The sequence below is a fragment of the Argopecten irradians genome, chromosome 2, assembly GCF_041381155.1.
Source record: "Argopecten irradians isolate NY chromosome 2, Ai_NY, whole genome shotgun sequence".
Lineage (NCBI taxonomy): Eukaryota > Metazoa > Mollusca > Bivalvia > Pectinida > Pectinidae > Argopecten > Argopecten irradians.
Genome location: NC_091135.1, coordinates 6,484,902 through 6,508,073, shown reverse-complemented (window position 1 = coordinate 6,508,073; position 23,172 = coordinate 6,484,902). Strand labels below are relative to the sequence as shown.

General features: G+C 33.9%; 2 protein-coding genes across 2 annotated transcripts; both read left to right on the top strand.

Moving 5' to 3' along the window:
• Positions 1-5,822: 5,822 nt before the first annotated feature.
• LOC138316865 (lysosomal dipeptide transporter MFSD1-like) lies at positions 5,823-13,248 on the top strand. The gene is made up of 13 exons (XM_069258514.1): positions 5,823-5,838; positions 6,217-6,323; positions 6,803-6,912; positions 7,438-7,493; positions 7,814-7,963; positions 8,319-8,474; positions 9,593-9,708; positions 10,256-10,356; positions 11,015-11,123; positions 11,473-11,613; positions 11,951-12,090; positions 12,341-12,455; positions 13,064-13,248. Exons 1-13 carry the CDS (start codon positions 5,823-5,825, stop codon positions 13,169-13,171), a joined length of 1,425 nt encoding a protein of 474 aa, XP_069114615.1. The 3' UTR covers positions 13,172-13,248.
• A 1,431-nt stretch (positions 13,249-14,679) lies between these two features.
• LOC138316397 (lysosomal dipeptide transporter MFSD1-like) lies at positions 14,680-22,681 on the top strand. Its single transcript, XM_069258097.1, has 13 exons — positions 14,680-14,831; positions 15,749-15,855; positions 17,062-17,171; positions 18,078-18,133; positions 18,446-18,595; positions 18,802-18,957; positions 19,233-19,348; positions 19,805-19,905; positions 20,284-20,392; positions 20,790-20,930; positions 21,647-21,786; positions 22,042-22,156; positions 22,571-22,681. The coding sequence occupies exons 1-13, from the start codon at positions 14,816-14,818 to the stop codon at positions 22,679-22,681; spliced, it is 1,428 nt and encodes a 475-aa protein (XP_069114198.1). The 5' UTR covers positions 14,680-14,815.
• Positions 22,682-23,172: the final 491 nt, after the last annotated feature.

The following is a 23,172-nucleotide window of genomic DNA, read 5'->3' as shown; positions in this document are numbered from 1 at the left end:
TCATATATTCCTGGTTTTGAATAAAGCGTCTTCAGTCATCGCCATGTTCGGTACATTCAGGTTTTGTCGGAATTCCGAATAGTATCACGAGACTGACGTCGACACGACCTGCACGTGGTGAGCCAGGTAACTAGCGTAAGTGCACATGTATTTGAGCAAATCATGCTAGTATATGTCCACAGAGTGAGTATTTGAAACATCTACTTCACACATTGCCGTAAAATATTGTGTATACCAAATGTTATGATGTGCGAGCATTATTTTCTTAGTAGATCAAGTCTGCTGAGGTCGATCACATGATTTGTTGATATAAAATTGTTTACATTTTCTCTTGGTTTCACAGCGACGATGTTCGGAAGAGTTCGGAACGATTCGGCATCTTTCGAGCCTAATTTTCACGTGTACACGTAAAAAGATTTTTGCTTTACTTAATAACACATCCAGTGCTGTAAGTGGTAAAATTAGACAGTTTAAACCTCGGACAGACGGAGAAAAATGTATATAACACTCAAACAGTTTTCATTATGACAAAAAGAGCGAAAGTTATAGACTATACAACTTTAAAGTTTTCTTAAAGTGAACAGTCGGGCAAGGATGGCTAAAGTCGGTAAAATTGTGTGAATGTATCCAGTATAATTTCTTATGAAATAGAAAAATAAAATCTCTCGCCAAAATCTGTCTGCGTGCGAAGAAATTAATTTAAAGTATGGAAATCCTAAAACGTCCTCCCGGCTGGCTATGTCCGTGGTTACATTTCCACACAGCCTCGCTTTCAATGCTTTCAACTTTCCTTTACTTTAATGGTCAGAACTGGGAAACGTAAGCAGAACTTGGCCGTCGTATTAATAAGTGAGAACTTTTGGAAGGCCAATGAACACATTTACACTGGTTTTCTTTGCCCGACTATTCACTTTTTCAAAATTTATTTTGTATTCATTTTTTTTTAAATAATATATACAAGACAACATTGATAAGAGATACATGAACCACAAATATAATAAATGTTACATTTGAAAAAATTATTGAAAATCAAATATTTAATTGTACTTACAATTATCCTATTAAACATTACATTGTACACACACATTAACTATCTATCGAGAGTTATTTCCCTTCCTACAAATGAAGTGATAAAGTGAATAAGGGAGACAACTCTTGATAAAGCGGAAAAGTACACCAAGGACAAGACAGACAAAGGGGATAAACCTAGGTCAGAGACATTTTTATTGAAATGTTACTATTTATATATTTAACCAATTTTGTTGATATGCAAGTATCATGGTTTACGCTTTAGATTATTATTGAATATTATAGCTTCTAATTCAAATTTATTGTGATTTTTGTAGACTGTTTATGTTAAGTTCTTTTTCAAGACATTTACAGTTGTAAATGTATTGTTTTACTAGGAACAGTATTAAGTTTTCAGCACGAAAATTAGAATGAGAACCATCTTATTTGCCGAAAATAAAATCTAGTTTTTTCAAATCTAAGACTTATATTATTAGTAATTATCGATACTCTTAATTGTTCAATCAAATTTGATACATTTTCTCAGTCCCAAAATATATGAGGGATTGTTTCTGGATATGTTTTACAAAAAGTACATAGATTGTTGTTTAATTTACCAATTTTTAATAAAAATGATTTTGTAGTTAGTATTCTGTGATTAATTCGGAATTGCAACCATTGAAGTTTGGAGCTAGTAGTAGCATTAAAAGGGTGTTTATAAATATTTCCCCATTCATCTCGATCAATTTCAAAATCTTGATTCCATTTATTTTGTGCAATAGGTATAACTTCGTTTTTAATAAGAACAGTATATATATTTTGAACACCTTTTTTACAATTTAAAATTAATTTGAGATTTATTGGTATGTTGGGAAGAGCTATATTTTTTTCAAAGTTAAAATTTTGTTGATTGTTTCCTATGACGGTGTAAAGGCGTTTTTTATTCCTTGATATTCTAGAAAATTGGTCTGAATATCGTACTTTTCACGAAATTCTTCTAGACGACTATGATTGGTTTTGTCTGCTTTCAACATGTTACAGATAAAATGCACATGCTTTTCATACCATAACTTCTTAAAAATAACTTGATGATTTATTTTGATTTCACTATTAAATCAAATAGGGTTTTCTGAAATATTTGTTTTGTAAATATTACTTGCACTTAAAGTCATACACCAAGCCTCTAGAACATCTTTCCAAAACAAATTTTTGCAATTTTTAGACTGTTTTTTAAGTGTTCAATTCCAGTATTTGCTAATTTTTGTTTGTCAAATATAGCTTTAAATAATTAAAGATGCTCCACCGCCGACAGAGCATAAATGATATTCATTACTTGAACAATCATTGGTGTATATATATGTCTAATTAGCACAAAAAATAATATAAAATACTTCATTTTGCCGTTGGTGCATGCGCAATCAGTACTTCATTCCATATAGGATATAGTGCAACATAATTTTTTTCGGGATGCAATAAATTATTTTTCATATTTTTAACTTGAAGTAAAATTAGAAGCTCAAACTTTTCAATGTTGGTAATGGTGTAAAGTAAGTAACTTTTGTAACTGAAGAAAAATACTAAACGTCTGCTCCTGTTTTTGATAAGTGAAAAAATACCATTTGTCGGCGGTGGAGCATCTTTAAGAAAAAAAGTCGCTTCTTTTAAAAGCGTAACAAAAATATGGGTCAGTGTGCTTAGTGTATGTCCGTTAATCAGTATTTTTAGCCTTTCTTCTAGAACTACACTAAAAAGTGAAATATGTATATATATAAATATATATCAACAATTTATCATAATTTCACAAAAGTATTTTCAACACAATGGCATTTCGAAAAAATTACAGTTAAGATGAAACTGATATGGTTAAAGATATGGCCACATTTGCGATCTAAGTAACATGTTCGAATTAAAGAAAAATATATCGGCCTCTTTAAAAAGCGTTAGAATCGCACCTGCAAAAATGGTCGGAAGATAAATCAAAAATGGTCATTTCTTAACACTTTTGTAAACAGATTCTAAAACAAAAAAGTATAATATCTTTGTTACATTTGGTCATATTATAACTTATTATTTAAAAGCAGGAAACATTATTAAAGAACATTTTATAGCACAGGCTGATTTTGTGTTGTTTTTTTAATTTGTTTTTCAGAAGAATTTATTATAAGTATTATTAATAATCATTTTGTAGAAGAAATTTAAGTTGATTGCCAATAATGATTACTGGCTTATGCGATCCAATAATCGTATATGTGTATGTGTATTTAGAAATCCTTAATCATAAATCATGCTATTTTTAAACATTGGTAAGAAATGATACATAATACAATAATAAGTATTGGCATTTCTTTGTTGATGAATGGAACATGTGAATCACTGCAAATGTGTGTTACGGGCCTTATTACCAGTGAATTCTGTATCCCTCTTTATCGGATAATTTAAAGGCCTACTACCTTTCCGAAACGGCTTTCAATTTTTACAGTAAAATGTAAGTGTAAAACGAGATTGATAATTTTATTAGCTTAACGTTAATACTACTTTCATCATCACCTCCTAAACATTTTATTTAAAATAAATGAAATGTTAATTTTCATAACGCGGGTCGTTTTATGCTTCCCGCCGTCGTCCTAATTACCGCACGGTAGTTTAATATCACTGCGCCAGACAGCAAAACCGCGAAATGACTCGTCACTGTTAACATAGACTACAGAGAGAAACTTGCATTTATTTGTTGTTGTAACCTAATCTTTGGCCATCAGTATACAAGTTCTTATGTCATTGTTGTTTTTAAGAAATTTCAGCTTTATGTATGGCTATCGGAAAGGTAGTGGGCCTTTAAAGAAAATACCTGGAAAGTATGTTGTAGGATTATATGTATAACGTCACCCTTTCTCACTTACCTGACAATGTGTAGCCAATAATCCATAAAGGTAAAATCAGCGTGGTAATCTAAATTATTAATGACGAAAAGTGATGCTTATAGTATGTCTTATTAATAATATACCAGTGTGTAAAATTTGTTTGTGGATGAGCTCATCTCTTACTACACGGAAATATGAGGGAAAACTGTATTACGTTAAGTAAAGCGTGTCTGATAGGAAAGTACAAAACATCAAAGAGGTACATTATTTATAAAAGCCGTCTTTTATTGTTCTATATCCGCTGATGACTATTCACAAGTATGTTTGTTCCGACTAATATGGTGTAATGATAATGGACAGTCACGTACAATTAGATTAAGAGTGATGGATAAATCATACGTTATGCGTGAAACGTAAAGGCAGATGATACTACAGTGAAAACCAAAACGTTTGCAAAATCTACAATAGTGTGTATGAAAGATGAATGCCAAACACTTTATAAAAATACAATAATTTATAAAACTAAAAGTAACCATTTGGTGTTATGTATCGCACTGAATGATCTCACTCATGTGTTTGTAATATACGGCTTTGGAAAATCGCGATATATTGCACATTTATATCTCATTAATACAAAGCCCCTGTATCTTTTAAGTTAAATTTACTCATATCAGTTGCTATCAATTTACAAAGAACTCAACTGCATGGACTCTTCTTAGTTTTTGATGGTAACCATGACAACAACATTGGTAATGATTCACCGCTTGATATTTCAAATTCAAATCAAAATAAAATCACTAAATAACAGGTTTGCAAAATTGATGAATTCGGGGCCCACAAAAAGCCCAAACCATGTCCCTTCTGGCTCGCTTCAGCGGCTAGAAAATGTAATATCCCAAACGTTCTACTGAACCCGTTGTTTTTTAGGCCTGTTTTACCGTACACGTAATAGCATCCTATTTACCAAAGGTACACGACTTATGGAAAAAGGCACAGATTTTTGGGCAATATCGAAACAGTGCATCAAGGACATTCTACCGTGATTTGTAAATTTAAAAAATCATTATTTGGGACTAAACAATTGCTATTACGGCTACGGTAAACTAATCCTTAAAGCAATTATTACATTAACACATTTACGGTAAATTATGATCACGTGACTTCTTTTGATTTAGTTGATACAAGTTAATTGCCTATGATAGGAAAATCAAAACCAAAAATTAATTTCGTCGTCAAAAGACAGATGTTTCCGTTTAATTTAATTTTGTATTTTGTTTACATCAGAAGATCAGACATATGATCAGTATTCCAACCGATATATACTTTCGATTCAAAATTACAAACTAATATTAAAAAAAAAAATCTCAGCCTAACGGCAATACATGCATGACGCTAACCTACAAATAAACATGGATAGAATTGGCTTCAGATCTAGAAGACATATTAATTACACCGCTTCATCAACATGGAAAATGATTAAAGATTAAATCCAAAATGGCGACAGTTGCTGTACTTCAGATATGTAATAGAACTACTACATCGGTACATAGAAGGTCCATATCCGTTTTCGGCTTGGTGAGTTTACTGTGTGCTATTCTCCTCTTAATTGGATTTTAAAAATGGACGTAAATTTATTGTTTAAAATGTTATTTGACAATCAAATTAATTGTAATGTGTATCAACAGCAAATCTTACGATGTGATGAAACATGTCATTATCTTTTATGTGTTATATATGCATCATATTAATTCTAATCATACATAAACCTGTGATATTAAAGATTTTTGTTTAGAGAATTAGTTTAAAAAAAAGAAAATACACGTTCGTCAGATAAAATATTTCAAAGTACAATAATAACTTATTAATGAAATAATTTACAGCCATAGAAAACGACTACAGTTGGTAGATTGAAATAAGTGTGGATTATCTTTAATGTGACTAGGCCGACAAGGGGAAATGAAACCATATGAATGTGAGTATAGATTATTGATAGTGATTGATGTACTTTACGAACTTACATCTATTTATTGTCTTATATATAGTGAGATAGCCAAAATGAAGCTACACATGTATAAAAAAACAAAGTCTACTTGAAATAAAGACGAAATATTCAATATCATATATTATTTATATGATGAAATGGTGATACATGTATGTGTAGTTCATTTATTACAATTCTCTTTTGTTTTGCATATACACAACAACAGTACAATAAAACATTTATCTTCACTTTTGCAGGATTTAAGAAACAAAAGTTAAATGCTTATGCCTGTATGTGATAATATGTCTCCAATTCATTTTTTGGCTTATCTTGATACAATTTTGTCCTTTCGTATCATTTACTCCGAAGGGAAATGGAGGTATGCCATCTTGTTCTGTGACTGTGCCATGGCCGCGGGGCTATACTTCTGTGTAGATATGCCTAGTCCCTTACAAATTGAATTCCAGGGAGGCAAGGTGAGATGTTGATAATATTCAGAACAAACGCGAGCTCCATGCCAAGTTAGTTATTATATTGTATGTAGTCCAGCTACGGTCATCCAGTTATGACCTCGACAGTATTTATAAATCGTATGTTGATATCCAGTGTATTTAAAGGGTATTTTTTTTCCATCAATGTATCCTTTATAGATTTCTCCAACTGAAACATACTGTCGACACCTTCTAAACCAAGACAGACTAAATGTGTTATATTTTCCATTTCACCTTCTATTAGATGATGAGCGATTGGTCGGAGCAGAAACTTATGTTCGGGGGAGGTTGATAAAGAACACAAAATGCCACAAGAAAGTAGTCAAACAAGAATAACGATTACGAAATTAGTTATACTAAGCTTGATACAATTTTGAAATGCGCACATTTGTAATGAAACTAGTTTAAAATGGTTCCGTTTTGATTTGATTATGTGTAATTTTGCAATCCTTTTTCATTCACAGGATATCCAGTGTCAGGTGAACGAAACTTCTACATTAGGAGCTTGTTGTGACACGTGCTTAGACCTAGGACCCACACGATACAATCTCCTTCATGCCTTCCTCTACTGGACGTAAGTTGCAATATGTGAAGCTTCTTTAGTAATAGGTTACTTTTATTTTATAAACATATGTTTTTGCCAAAGCAAAACTTAATTCATTGCATAACCTCATTTATATTTTTGATTAGCGATTATCAGAAAAAAAAAACTGTAAATGGGCCAATGATCAATCAACCGCAATCTTGGAAAATGGTGTCCAATGCATACAGTATAATTCACAAATTCTATACATTTTATTCATTTTTGAATATTTTTCATATACGTATTATTTGTATCATTGAAATAATTTGGAAATGAATAAATTTGAAAGCAATTAGGAGAAATGGCTCAGAGCCTATCTATTATGTGGCAAATAGGCAATTAGGTAAAAGAGGTATGACGTCATCAGAGGCCAAAAAGTTATGAATATCATTTTGATGTGAACAATTTGGCTATATCTCTGTTCCACAAGGTGCTCCACGTGCATTCATGGTAGATTTTAATTTACAACATTTCACTTTGAATATGATTATACAATAATTCATCGTCTCTCTTCAGATCCTCCATAACTTCTCTTCTGTCCGGTTACGTCACAGATAGAATCGGTAACAGTGGTAAGCGCATGGATAACATAAAAGTGAAACCAACAATTATTTAGTTTCTAGTGACATCACCAATTAGATTCTATTGCAACCAAATATTGCGATGACGGCTCTCAAAAGCAGATGAATTTGAGTTTGGATGGTAATGGTAGTTTTTTTCCCTCATTGTTGTTGCTTTGTTTGTTTGCTTCATTTACAGAAAAACATTCTTCAGATTCATGACGAGACACGAGTTACTTCTATTACATAATTATTGATAAGATCAATTTATTTGTCAAACTGTACCGATTACGTATATAATTTACAGCAAATTCTTTTCTTTGTTACGCCAGTGTCAGCTGTTTTGATAATCATCTTGTCTTCCCTCGGATCACTCCTGTTTGCCATTGCTGGGACTGTGGGTGTTCGGGGTACCTCGTCTATGTTCCCAATGATGATTGTAGGTCGAATGCTTCTTGGATTAAGTGACGGACCATTACGGAGTATGTTCCTTACTTAGCCTCGTAGTTTACTTTTCACGTACTATACACAAGTGTTACATTATACGGAGCTGATGTTGTTTTAGTTTTTAGGATTTTTTTGCAGATTGACATGAAAGTTTCAAAATTGTCAAAAGTCATCAGTATCGTATCTTTTCAGAATTTTTCAACAAATCACTTTTCCCAACATTTTATGATATGTTGTACAATCCAGTTACTATTGCTCAATTCCAAACCTAGTGTGAGTATGTTGTATTTTGTGTTAAGAATATATGTGGGTTTTTTTAATGAAAACAAAGAAATATTAATGACGAAGCAAAATAAATATACTATTATATATCTCACTTTTTTATTTCAGTCGTACAGGACAGGGTGATTGTCCATTGGTTCGCTGAAGATTCCTATCTACCAATCAGTGCTGTTCTACTATCGAGACGGTCGGGAACATTACTCAGCTTTTGGACTACAGAAAATATAGCCGCCTACTTTGGGTTTTCGTCGGCTCTTTGGATTGGTAGGGACGAATGCACCTTCAAAAACATCAAATATACGATTATGATCGTCAGAGGCGACTAAGGTTGGACTCTTTTTTCTAAATTCACAAAGTGCGTTTCTTCTTTTTAAATGCAACAGTTCCACTATATAAGAAGACACAACATGAATATACCGCAGTATCCAAAAACACGCACCTCGCACAACATACATGCAACACATCACATACATGGGAGGCCGTCCATACATGACCATAGCTGTTAATAGGTCGTTAATTAATCAAACAATCAAACAATCTTTTTAAATGTCTTACTTGACACACTTCATAATTCAACTTAGCAAAGTGTTCGCTAGGGTGAAGAAGGATCTGTCCAAGAGACACAATTTGCTATAAAACGGATACATTTTACTCATGCTTAGCTCACGAAAATAGACTGCATTATACTGTTATCAGATGAACTGTGTTACTGAGTGTTTAGTGATTTTCAACAGTATTTTGAGCATACTGCAATCTTCTAAAACATACATGTACACACTCACTATAAACACATCACATGCAACATATCGAATACATAGAAGGATGTAATAGATAAATCTGACTATTCTTGTATTTTTGGAAGATATATATTAGCATTAAAATGTTACTCTATAATAATCTTTTCCAATTTCCATCGTTCATTTACTACGTCCCTGAAAGTTTATTTCTTATTATCAATATTTTCTTACTTTTGAATGTCCATTTCCAAAATTCTAGATCAATTGTATAAACAACAAGTTTCAAGTTCTATAAACAACGACATTTCCCATTTGCTGCAAAACCTGTGATTATCTCTTCTCAAACATGGGCAAGTAGTTAGAAAATGGAATACGTCAGACATTAACGTAATTCTGAAGTATTTTAACAAGATAAGTTAGGGGCGTAATATGAAGAATAATGGTTCTAAAATAGATTTGTATGGGGCGAGGCGAAGCACGTTTTGTTACCATTTCGATTAGTGACGTCGTTGCGAAGCGATACTTGAAAGCCATCCTGTTGCTAATGACGTTATGGACAAAGAATAAACATTTTCAGTTCTATTTGGGTAATTGTTTTGCAAAATATTTAGGTTTATATGCACTGTTTTTCTTCTTTCCTAACAGGTTTCTTTTTGTGTATGATTGGAATTGTTGCGAGTTTAGTATTAGCTGTACTGGATTATCATGGAACAAGGACACTGGACCAGGCGTCCCAGCAGGAGATGGCCTGTCGACCTGTCGTATGTATGGAACGTTGTGTCATAAATGTATTCATGTGACTGAAAAGTCACAAAGCATATTGTAATCATATGATTTAGTCATTCACTCGTTATTTGCTTATCATGTTCCTGCAACTGGTTTATTTTCAAAATGTGTTCAAAGACTGACATGATTGCATTTTATATTGTATAAGTCTGCCATTAATTTTAGTTAATGTTGCTTACATATTTTTGGGGATGTTATGTAAAAAGCGAACTATTTTTTTGATATATTTCATTTCAAGTTTTTGTTTCTTAGGGTTTCATCTTATAACAAATGGATTTAAATACATTATCTATAAACACAAGATATCTTCTGTGGCATTACAGTTCCCGCTTCAGCCTCAAACGTCTGTTCAACACACGAATGCCTATAACCATGGTTGAATATGTGACACTATACTCAATTATCAAATGGAATATTCGACTAATCTATGGTAATGACTGAGACATATTCCATGTACTGATGCACTATTCACTAATCATCTCATATTGCTTCAAAACAGATTATGTTGTTTTATGGTTGTAGAAATTGTCCGACATCGTCAACTTACCGACGACATTTTGGATTCACATTTCTATGCTCGGTTTCCATTACTGCACCTTCTTTACCTTCGTCGCCAACATCTCGTTTGTATAGATTTATCTGATAGTTTTATAGTAACTTATTATATTGTTCTTTATTTGTCTGATATTATTATATCGAAACAACTATCTACTGAAGTAGAAAAAAATCAGTAGTGTTCTCTGAGACAATTTGTCATGATTTTTATCTGGAACTTTAGTTTCGATATTGTTTGAACCCTATTGTGAAATGAAGATAACCCGAATTTATTATCAATTTAATTTAAAATTAGACATATATATTCGTTCCAGAACGGTACTCTACAATACCCTCCAATCGAATATCGAGATCACCACAACATGACCTTTATGGTTAGCCAATCGGCGTGTCGCTTTAGAAATCTCCGGTGTGGTTGATTTTCTCTGAACTATAAACGACTACAAATGTACTAGGTCGTACCGAGATGTTTCGATTCTAACCAAGGGTCGTGTTCAGATGACCCCGAACGGGGAGATATTGTATTGGAGCGTAACGTCAAACATCGTGGTGGAGCAGATTTATAAATCTAATTTCAATAAGATTGGGTTTTGTTTCTGTGCTTTAAATACACCTGTATTATTGCGAACGAATTAAATCGATAAGCGCAATATGATGACAAAAAATTGTCAAAGCTCTCATACCAATATAGTTTTCAGCTTTATAATATTTTCATTTTTCCGACAGACAATATATCCAGCTGAGATACGGATACAATAAAGTACAAGCGTCCTACGTCACAGGAGCATCCTACATAGGACCGGTATTTTTGTCTCCATTTGCCGCTCTTCTTCTGGTAAAATGCTTACAATGCATTTGCGTTTTATTTCAAGTTATATGAGAAGTGCTTAATAATCTTTAAAATATCTATTGAATATTTTTATAACTTAACCATCTATTTGATCCACAAACAACATATTTATGATGAATTAAGTCATACAAACTTTATATTGTTATATTGTTTAAACCATTATCTGAAATCTAAGTATACCGTCTTCAATAAAGCACGGACTCAAGAAGTCAGGTTAAAAAAACATATGATATATTTACCAGAATGTTTCATCACAGATTTTATTCTTATCAAGAAAACTGAACTTCAAGCCATTGCCTTTTCCTATCGTTTTATGTTATTTGTTTGGTTACAGAGAAAGATCGACTGTAACGGTCTGATGGCGATGTTGGTGATTGCCCTGAGTATCCCAGTATACCTCCTGATGATCTACTGTCCTTCCATCCCACCACTGGTTCCAACTCTGGCCATCGGGATTATCTACACCTTTACCGTTGTATGTCTACCGTCTTAAAATATTAACATAGATTGTCGTATAGTCGGTATTTTTGTGTTTCAGCATTTCAAAAATAACGAGTTGAAATAGCGTGATATGGTTATAGGAGCACATACGATTTATTTATTGATTATTAGTTTGTGGAAGACATTTTCACAATTACACCAAAGTCCAGCGAAATCGGGAAAAATCCATCCCTGTGAAAAATATTGACTATAAGGTGTTCAAGGCAAATATCTATCAAAATATTTATCCCGCCAAATATCTTAAAATGACGTCACGTGATTCGTGTTTGCTGATTGGTTGCTAAGGTTGTAACGTTGATTCTGATTGGCAGATAATAATGTGGCAGGTGATCATGACCTTGTTACCTCCCGCCGTGTTTGGGACCGGGGCTGGAATGGCAATTTTTCTGGTGCGTGTGTCAGTAGGCCTGACCAATTTGGCTTTTGGCGCCATAGTGGAAAACAAAGAAAGGTAATCCCTACTACTAGATTCTGCGAATGAAAATTGTGCCAGTTGCTGGACTATAGTAGCCGGAAACATGGCAATAGTATTTCAATAACTTAAATTTAAAAAAAAAATGTTTATCAGAAGATAACGCATGCAAACATCACATAATTTGAACCAAATTAGAACATTGAACGAGTACAAAAAATCAAAAGGCTAGATAAACACACGAATCACACAAAAGTTTTTATTGCAAGCTATCGATACCATTTTTCAGCCCGAGCCTTGAAATACAGATACAAGCTTACCAGGACGCTTTACTATTGATTGTTGGCTTCTCTGTGATGTCACTACTCACTGGCATTCTACTAAACGTCATGGATATACGTCGGGTGGGTATTGCAATAGGAAGCGTGTCACAAAAGTTTATGTAAGCCGTCACGAGCAAAAATAAAACCTTGGAAAAAAGTTTCATATTTTTTTTCATTTAAGACATGTTATGCAAATTGTATTTTGTATAGTATAGTTTTTACATTAAGCAGATTTTAACGTGATATTTATCTATGATGCCATTGTCTGTTAGACATCATTGTCCGTACGTTCCCGTATCACGTCAATGTTGGCACAACCAATTAAAACAATAGTTAACATACATGCCATATAACTGGTTATTTACGTGAGTGAAAATCTTCGCGATTTCAGCTAAAGCGAGGAAACCAAATTTTCGTGATTTTGAATTTTCGCGATTTGGTTTTCAGGCTATATATGATTCAAGCATTTCCCGGATCAATTCGCGAAAATATAATCTCCACGAAATAACTGCTACAGTGTATACGGTGATACATAAACGCACTGAATTCCAGACGGTGTAAGTGATCATTCATACCTACTACCAACAATACCACTTAATTCAAAACTTAGTTCTCAGTAAACACCATATCACTTATGTATATGATATATAATTGATTCATGTAAGTAAGGTTAATATTATTTAATACAGGGTGACGGCGTTAACAGACGTTTACTGAAGGATAAGGTAAAAGAAAACACAAGCATTGTGTCAAAGGACAAACTCGGGAAGCATTACGGCACTGAATCTAACAACTAATCCCTTCGTATTAGATCAAAAATATTGATGATCTATGATACATTATTTAGATTTAATGTGTTGAAGGTGGAGTAATTATCCGTTTTACAAAGAATTATGCAAAAAACATACAAGGCAAACTTTCGTCCTTCGTCAGTGATTCATGTAGCCAATTTAAAACATTAAAAAATGTTGGATCGAGTCCAAATTGGAAACAAAGCATATATCGATACTATATGCTAAATCAAAAGGTGCAGTGGATCCACAATTTTGTCTATGTTTCAAGTTGCAAATACACAGGTTTCATTCAACAATAATATTTCATTGTGATAGCTTTAGTCTAAAGTGTGGGCGACGCTCGCCCCTCCGAAAGATCTACTCTACCCATAAAGGTTTCGCGTGTGATTATAAAGTGTTCGTCTGCATTATATGGTGTTGAATTCGAATCTATATCACACTGATGTACTTGGTATTTTAGCCGGTTTTAAGCACTTTGTCAGGAACCAAATAAGAGATATATGACCTACTAACTTTCTACCCTCGTCAGAGCAATCGGGTTAATGGTTCGTCCTTTGTGTACTTGTTACTACATTTGTACATTAGAAAATATGTTCAGAGCATTAACTTCATATGCAAACGGGTCTTGATTTATAGCGAAAGTACTTTATTAAGAAAAAAAACCACATTTATTTATGAATAGATTCCCTTCTTATAGAAAAACATGTATTTAATCACATTTGCATATCTTGCAGCATTTGTAAATATACTTTATGACTCAGATATAATAAAATCCATACGACCTCGAGGATTTTTTCTCATATTAAGCGATTTGGCTTAACTTCCCTCATTTTCACATGCCAATTATGCTTAATGCAGAAATACATTTACGGATGTAAAAATTAAAGTCACTTAAGGACGACATCCCGTGTATTTGACGTGTAGAGGGTATCATACCGTATGGAGTGCATGCATGTTATGGAAAAATACAGTACATGTAGCGTATGGTTGTAGATTGCCTATGAGGAGATGAATTTATATTCATCAAAATAAAGAGAAGCAGATGTTGCACTGTTATTTAATTTTGTACTGAGTTTACATCCGGAGATCAAACACATGATAAGCAGTCGCACTGACAGGTACTTTTTATGTATAAAGTATATGCTTATAATAACGTTTTTTCTGTATGGAATATGATTACAGAATAAATTAAAATTAGCAGTTGTCTGTAGTTTATATCATTGCAATAGTACATCTGTAATTGGAATGCTGTATTAACCTTAAGCTTCGGATCGGTGAGTTCATTTTGTAATAGTTTCCAATAAATACGACGTTTAAAGTATCACGTAAATAATTTGATGTATATCTATTTATAGTACTTAAATGTTGGATGATTCATTTAAATTGAAAAGTGTATAAATAATAACTATGACGTCATGAGACAGGGCATGATCTTAATATTGAGTTATTAGTTTTCATTTCATCTATTATATGTAACCCTGTGGTTTTCCAGATGTTGTAAAGGAATTTACAATTTGTATATGTTTTAATATCAATAATGACTTATCACTGACATAAATTTCAGTCATAGTTATAAACTTTCCTTAATAAATCTATTGATCTATTGATACAGATGTGAATTATCTTTGATGAGACCGACTTAAGAACATGAAGCCATTCGATTGTGAGTATAGGACATTGTAGCCCGAGATACTCTGGCTCTGACACCAGACTTAGATATTATAACAGATAGATGTCTGGTGTAGGGCCAGAGCGCAGTGCTATATCAAAAGGTGGTACTCGCCGACAACGTTTGGTATCGGGCCAGGTCATCTCCGATTGAGACTGCTTACAAAACATTACCACCAAGAAGCGTCACTTAACTTAGTCTTTTCAACAAAGGAATAATTTAACGCCCCATAGCAATCCATTTTATCATGCATGCACGTTATATTATTTCAATACAGTAGTTTCCTTTACGCAAATTTAAATCTTCCTCGTCGTCGTCGTCATTTTCTTATAGTATGCAAATCGCCTCTAATCTCGACGGGTTGCTATATTCGGGTAGATAAATTATTCATTTGTTGTAAAGACGAAGGTAACTTGGACTTCTCGGAGGTCAGCTGCATTGGAGATGACCTGGTCCGATACCAAACGGTGTCGGCGAGTTCCACCTTTTGATATAGCACTGCGCTCCGGCCCTACACCAGACTGTCATAATGTCTAAGTCAGGGCCAGAGTATCTCGGGCTAAGGACATTGTTGTTCTGACAGTTGCATGTGATGATTTTCCTGGTTGTTTATTGATATAACCAGGAAATGAAGAAAACACATGTATGGTATACAAAATATGAAATAAAGACGAAATGTTCCGTATTATTTTCGGAAAGGATCGCTGATATGTGTAATTATTTTATTGCAATTTCTCTTTCCTTTTTATATACACAATTTTAATACTATAAAACACATATATGAAGGTTCTTAATCATAAATGTAGATGGGACGATACATAACACCAATGACTCTAGTCTGATATGATGTGATTTATGTAATCTTTCCTAACACTGATACTGTGTAGTTCTACTAATCGTGTTCTTTGAAGGGAAATGGAGGTACGCCATCTTGTTCTGCGACTGCACCATGGCAATGGGCCTGTTTTTCTGTGTTGACATGCCCAGTCCTTTACAAATTGAATTCCAGGGAGGCAAGGTGAGATGTTGATGATATTCAGAACAACACCTTGGTAAGTTAGAGGTTATCAGTGGCGTAGGGGAAGATGATGAAACGCAATGGGGAGGGGGGGGGGGGGGGCAAGGTCCTCAGTATTTTGTAAACTCTCCCCCTGCGCGCCCCGCACCCTCCTCTGTGAATTCAACACACAACCATATATACTTTGAATTTATATACTTTTTTCATATATCATTACATATAATCCTTGTACACATCTATAAATAGTTGCGAGCGCCGAAAGCGCGATATTTTGGTGTTTGGGGGGTCCGGGGGTCTCCCCCTGGAAAAAACCACTAGAATTAAGAATGGCTGAGATGAGTTTTACGATGTATTTTGATGATTTTAAAGCTTTCTTAACTTGTTAATTTTTCGATATAAAATTACCTGCATTTAGAAATGATAATTGTGGATATCATCATATATTTATGCAATCCAGCTTGATCTGAACATACCCGTTTCACACCATCGGCACATTATTGTGTAACTCAAAATGATAACGAATTAATTGTCTTGCTAGGACATATAAACAAATTAATCTTTTAAAGGACATTTTTTGAAATATTAGAATCCCTAGTTGGAATTTTTAGTCTTTTTATTATTAAAGGTTTCAACATTACGTGCTTGAACGTTTTAGGAAATGCGCCGCACAACGGAAAATTTTCTAAAATGAAGTACGAAATATGTGCTGGAGGATAATTTTTTCTTACAAATGTGCATGTTTAGAACATTTCAATCGACGAAAATGGGAGGGGGGGTTTAAAAAAACTTGTTTTCCTGCCCCCCAGCCCCCCGCTTCCTACGCCAATTGTCATCCAGGGATCGTTTCTATTAATTTAGCATCCGGTGATAGCATTGCATTAGCACATCCTTTATAGATTTGTCTTACTGATACGACACCTTATTGATTCCAAACCCAGTCAGACTTCATATGTATGAGTCTTGTGTCCTACTATGACACGCTGAGCAATACGTCAGAATAGAAACTAATGGACGTCGCTGCGTGTATAAAGAGCAGAAACTGCCAAAAGAAAGTAGTTGTCAAACGGTCATAATGATTTTTCACGGAATGAGATAATAAAGATTGTTCCATTTTTGAAAAGCGCACATCTGTAATGAGAATAATTTGAAAAAAAAGTATATTTTGATTTGAATATGTGCACTTTTTTGCTAATTTTTCATGTTTAGAATATTCAGTGTCAGTTGAACGACACTTCTACATTAGGAGCTTGTTGTGACACGTGTTTAGACCTGGGACCCACACGATACAATCTCCTTCATGCCTTCCTCTACTGGACGTAAGTTCCAATATACGTTACTGTTATATCACCTATAAATCTGGTTTTATTTTCAACATATCTTTTTTTGCCAAAGCGGAACTGAAATTATTATGTATCCTTATTATACTGGATATACTGGGTATACTGGAATCGGCTTGTCTGTCTGTCTGTCTGTCTGTCCTTCCGACCGTCTGTCTGTCTGTCTGTCTCTCCGTAGAAAATGTTGTCCGGACAACTCCTCCTAAACTATTGGACCGATTTCGATATTGTTGGGAACCATGTGTAGATGTGCATGCAGGTTTTTGTTTATCAAAATATTGGTTGTCATGGTAACCAGGTGACAATACACAGGTTTATGTAGAAAACTTTTATCCGGACAACTCCTCCTAAACTACTGAATCGATTTCAATGAAACTTTGCAGTATCGTTTGGGACATTGTGTAGATGTGCATGTAGGTTTTTGTTTGTCGAAATTTTGGTTATTATGGTAACCAGGTCACTATGCACAGGTTTCAAAAAACCGGACAACTTGTACATTTCCTGTGACCATGATATTTTTTTTTCAAAAACAAGTCAGACACCTCTAATAAGAGGAAGTGGGAGGGGGTATTAGTCAGCCGATAGTTCTAGTTTATATTGTTGATTAGTGAATATCAGGAAAAAACAGCAGAAAGACGAATGACCAATCAGAATGAGGATTTCAGCGCCCATCTTTGAAAATGGTTTTCATGGAAATGGTGTCCATTGCATATAATATAATACATTTTTTTTTATTTTATTAATTTTCCTGAAAGTTCGTATTCGTGTACGTAATACTTTCATCATTGAAACATCATTGGGAAAGAAGTAAAAGTGGGAAAAAATCATGAATATGGCTTAGAATTGTGTTTATGAATGTTTATAAAATGATGTTCTTCTCCTCAGATCCTCCATAACGTCATTACTGTCCGGTTACGTCACAGATAGAATCGGTAACAGTGGTAAGTGGATACCACAAATGTGAAACCAAGAATTATTTAGATTCTAGTGACATCACGACTTAGAATCTATCGCAACCAAATAATACGTAAATGGCTCACAAAAACACATAAATTTGAACTTTCTTTTTCGTTTGCTTCTGTGTTTTTGCATTGTTTGTTTGATTTACAGAAAAGCATGCTATAGATTCTTGACGCAATAAGAGTAACGTCTATTACATAATTATACATAGACTTTACGTTATGTCTTTTATTTGTCAAATATTGCATATTACGTATATCATTTACACTAAAGTTTTTTCTTTGCAACATCAGTTTCAGCTGTTCTGATAATCATCTTGTCGTCCCTCGGATCACTTCTATTTGCCATTGCTGGGACTGTGGGTGTTCGGGACACCTCACCTATGTTCCCAATGATGATTGTGGGTCGAATGCTCCTTGGATTAAGTGACGGACCATTACGGAGTACGTTGTTAACTTAGCCCTGTAGTTTTATTACAACATTTGGATGTTGTTTTATTTCATGTGACATTAGCACATTGGCATACGTTTCAAAATAGTTGTCTTGTATTTTGTGTTCAGAATAAATTTTTGATATAAATAAATAAATTTTAATGATGAAACAAATATTCTATACCATAATAAAATCTCACTATTTTGGTTTATTTCAGTCGTACAGGACAGGGTGATTGTCCATTGGTTCGCTGAAGATTCCTATCTACCAATCAGTGCTGTTCTACTTTCGAGGCGAACAGGAACGTTACTCAGCTTTTGGACTACAGAAAACATCGCCGCCTACTTTGGGTTTTCATCAGCTCTTTGGATAGGTAGGAACGAATGTATCTTCAAAAACATCATATATACGATTGCATGATCGTCAGAGGCGACTAAATGTGGACTCCTAAAATCAAATAAGGTGTGTTACTAAGTGTATAGTGATTTTGGCCAGTATGCCGTGGTAATATCGTACTATAGAATTGAAAGGAAACACCTTATGAACATTCTACAGTCTTTCGAAACATACACACTAGCTCACTCATAACAAACCACATGAGACACATAACATAATGGAAGAGCGTCATTTGGTTTTTTTCATTCACAGGGGTCATTTTGTGTATAATGGGAATCGTTGCAAGTTTAGTATTAGCCGTACTTGACTACCATGGAACAAGAAAACTGGACCAAGCGTCCCAGCAGGAGAACGCCTGTCGACCTGTCGTATGTATGGGTAATACCTGATGTCATAGATGTTTTCGTGTGACTGAAAAGTCAAAAGTCATATTGTAATCATATAATGTGGCCATTCTCTCGATATTTGCTTATCGCGTTCCTTTTTATATTGTATGATTTTGCGGATGCAATAGGAGAACTATTTCTTTGATAAATTCATTTCAAGTTGTTGTTTCTTGAGTTGCATCTTAGGGTTTCATATTATAACAAAAAAATCATGTAAACATAACTAACCTACAGTGGCATTAACGTTCCGCGTGAGCTGTAAACGTCTGCTCCATACGTCAATCGCCATAATGGTATGATGTGTTGCACCTTACCTGCAATTAGTATTCACGTACATTCAACATAATCAAGAAAAATATTGAAGTCATTTAAATGATGTAATGTTTACTAATTATCTCACGTTTCCTTTTGAAGTAATTAAAATGTATATTTTTGTAGAAATTATCAGACATCGTTAATTTACCGACGACATTTTGGATTCACATTTCTATGCTCGGTTTCCATTACTGCACCTTCTTTGCCTTCGTTGCCAACATCTCGTATGTATAGATTTCTATATATTCACGAAAACATTCGTTTCCACTGACATTTTATCAATTTTGTTTTGTTCTATCAAAGTATTACCACGAATAATAATTCGATATGATTTAACCATTGTCATTTTATCAATACGATTTTGTTTTTCCGGTTCTGTTCTATCATACTCGAACTTATTACCATTATAGCAGAAATCTTGTCTTAGCGATTTTCGCCCCACACAGTTTTTGTGTGTCTTAGGTAGAGCAATTACTACGAATGTGTAAAGAATGGCTTAATCACAAATAATATTAGATAAACAAAATGTGATAAAAAAATGTTCTCAAAGCTCTCGTACCAACATATCTTTCAGTTTTTAATTTTTTCCGTTTTTCCGATAGACAATATATCCAGCTGAGATACGGATACAATAAAGTACAAGCGTCCTACGTCACTGGAGCGTCCTACATAGGACCGGTATTGGTGTCCCCATTTGCTGCTCTTCTTCTGGTAAAATATTTATGTTGCCTTCGGGTGTTATCTTGTAATGTTTGAAGTGATCAATGTTCCGTAAATATCTATGAAATATCTTTATAATTTAGAACTCTAATTGAGCGCCACAAACAAAACAGGAAAACGATGAATTACTTCATATCAACTAAATCCTTATACTTTTATCTGAAATAGCTGTCTGTTTAAGTTTGTAACTTTAATTCAACAGAAAAAACTTCTTCAATATAGTATTGATTTAAGAAAAGTATCATTGAAATTTATAAATGGTATTTACATGATTTTAGTGTCATAAATCTAGGAAAAGATTGAAGAAATCTTAACATTTTAAAAGAGCATTTTAAACTTTATATTATTGTTTTCTTTCTATTATTATTATTTGTTTGTGTGTGTACAGAGGAAGATCGACTGTAACGGTCTGATGGCGATGTTGGTGATTGCCCTGAGTATCCCAGCATACCTCCTGATGATCTACTGTCCTTCCATCCCACCACTGGTTCCAACTCTGGCCATCGGGATTATCTACACCTTCACTGTTGTATGTCTACCGTCTTAAAATATTAACATAGATTGTCGTATACTCGGTTATTTTTGTGTTTCAGCATTTCAAAAATAACGAGTTGAAATAGCGTGATATGGTTATAGGAGCACATACGATTTATTTATTGATTATTAATTCGTTGCAGACATTTTCACAATTAAACCAAAGTCCAGCGAAATCGGGAAAAATTCATTCCTGCGAAAAGATTGACTGTACGATATTCAAGACAAAGGTCATATGGAGAATACTATACATGTTATTCATGAAAGTCCACGTGTAAATGACAATGGTGCAATGTTTAAAGATAGATATCATGCATTTGAGGATTAAAGTTACCAGTTTTGAAATAATTACCCAAGAGAATGCTGCATCTAGATGTTAACAAGGGGATATACATTTGTATGTCATTAATTAATTAAAGTTCAGAAGATATCTATATTTGTTTTAAAAAAAAACTACTCAACTTTTCCCGAACATCTATCAGAATGACACTTTAATCCTGATATATACAGTGATAACTTTTTCAGCTCAATATTTACTCCAGTACGTTTTATGTAATTTAAAAAACTGAACGATATCGCTTGGTTTATACAGTAATTTGAAACGACAATATATGTATAACAATACAATCCATCACATTCTATGAATGATGATTCAAAATTTAATCGTTGGCGATTGGTTGCTAAGGTTGTAACGTTGATATTGATTGGCAGATAATAATGTGGCAGGTGATTATGACCTTGTTACCTCCCGCCGTGTTTGGGACCGGGGCTGGACTTGCAATTTTTCTGGTGCGTGTGTCCGTAGGCCTGACCAATCTAGCTTTTGGCGCCATAGTGGAAAACAAAGAAAGGTAATCCCTACTACTAGATTCTACGAACGAAAATGAAAATGCCAGTTGCTATAGTAACAGGAAACATGTCAGTAATAGGTCCAATATTAAATACATAATGTTTTTGTCAGATGATACGAATAATACAGGGAAACATCATATCACTTTTACCAAATTAGAACATTGGAAGAATACAAAAATATAAAAAAGGATAACAAAGGATAAAAATCATACAAAAGAAATTAATAAGGGAAGCTATTGACAACATTTTTTCAGCCCGAGCTTAGAGATACAGATACAGGCCTACCAGGACGCTCTTCTATTGATGGTCGGCTTCTCTGTGATGTCACTCCTCACTGGAATTTTACTTAATGTCGTGGATATACGTCGGGTGGGTATTTCAATGGGGCAGTGTCAAATGAGACGTCGCGAGCAAAAATCAAATTCTACAGATGAGTTTCATATTGTAAAATATCATCCATTTAATGTTTTATTGTACCTTTTATCATATAGCTTCTACAATTAACTTTTTTAACGCGCCATCCATCTATATGGTTCTAATGTAACATCATTGTCCGTACGAACTTTTACATTTTATCACGTCAGTATTGGCACAGTCAATTAAACACTAATTGCATTAATACGTTACATCAACATACTGTGTATTATCATGTATGTGATATTTCATAAGATGTTACATAAAACACTATTTTATCCAAAAGCTTCCCTGTTCATACCACGTATATCACTTAACTACATGTATGTAAGTGCACCACGTGACCAAGTATATATTATTTGAATACAGGGTGACGGCGTTAACAGACGTTTACTGAAGGATAAGGTTAAAGTATTAGACAACACAAGAATTGTGTCAGAGGAAAAACTCGGGAAGCATTACGGCACTGAATCTAACTGAACCCTACGTCGAAAATATGAGGAACGTTAAGAATTTATGAAACTTTGTGATGGTAATAAGAGATGAGTTTGCATATTGTAAAATATCATCCATTTAATGTTTTATTGTACCTTTTATCGAGAATTCTACAATTAACTTTTTTAACGCGCCATCCATCTATATGGTTCTAATGAACATCATTGTCCGTACGAACTTTTACATTTTATCACGTCAGTATTGGCACAGTCAATTAAACACTAATTGCATTAATACGTTACATCAACACACTGTGTATTATCATGTATGTGATATTTCATAAGATGTTACATAAAACACTATTTTATCCAAAAGCTTCCCTGTTCATACCACGTATATCACTTAACTACATGTATGTAAGTGCACCACGTGACCAAGTATATATTATTTGAATACAGGGTGACGGCGTTAACAGACGTTTACTGAAGGATAAGGTTAAAGTATTAGACAACACAAGCATTGTGTCAGAGGACAAA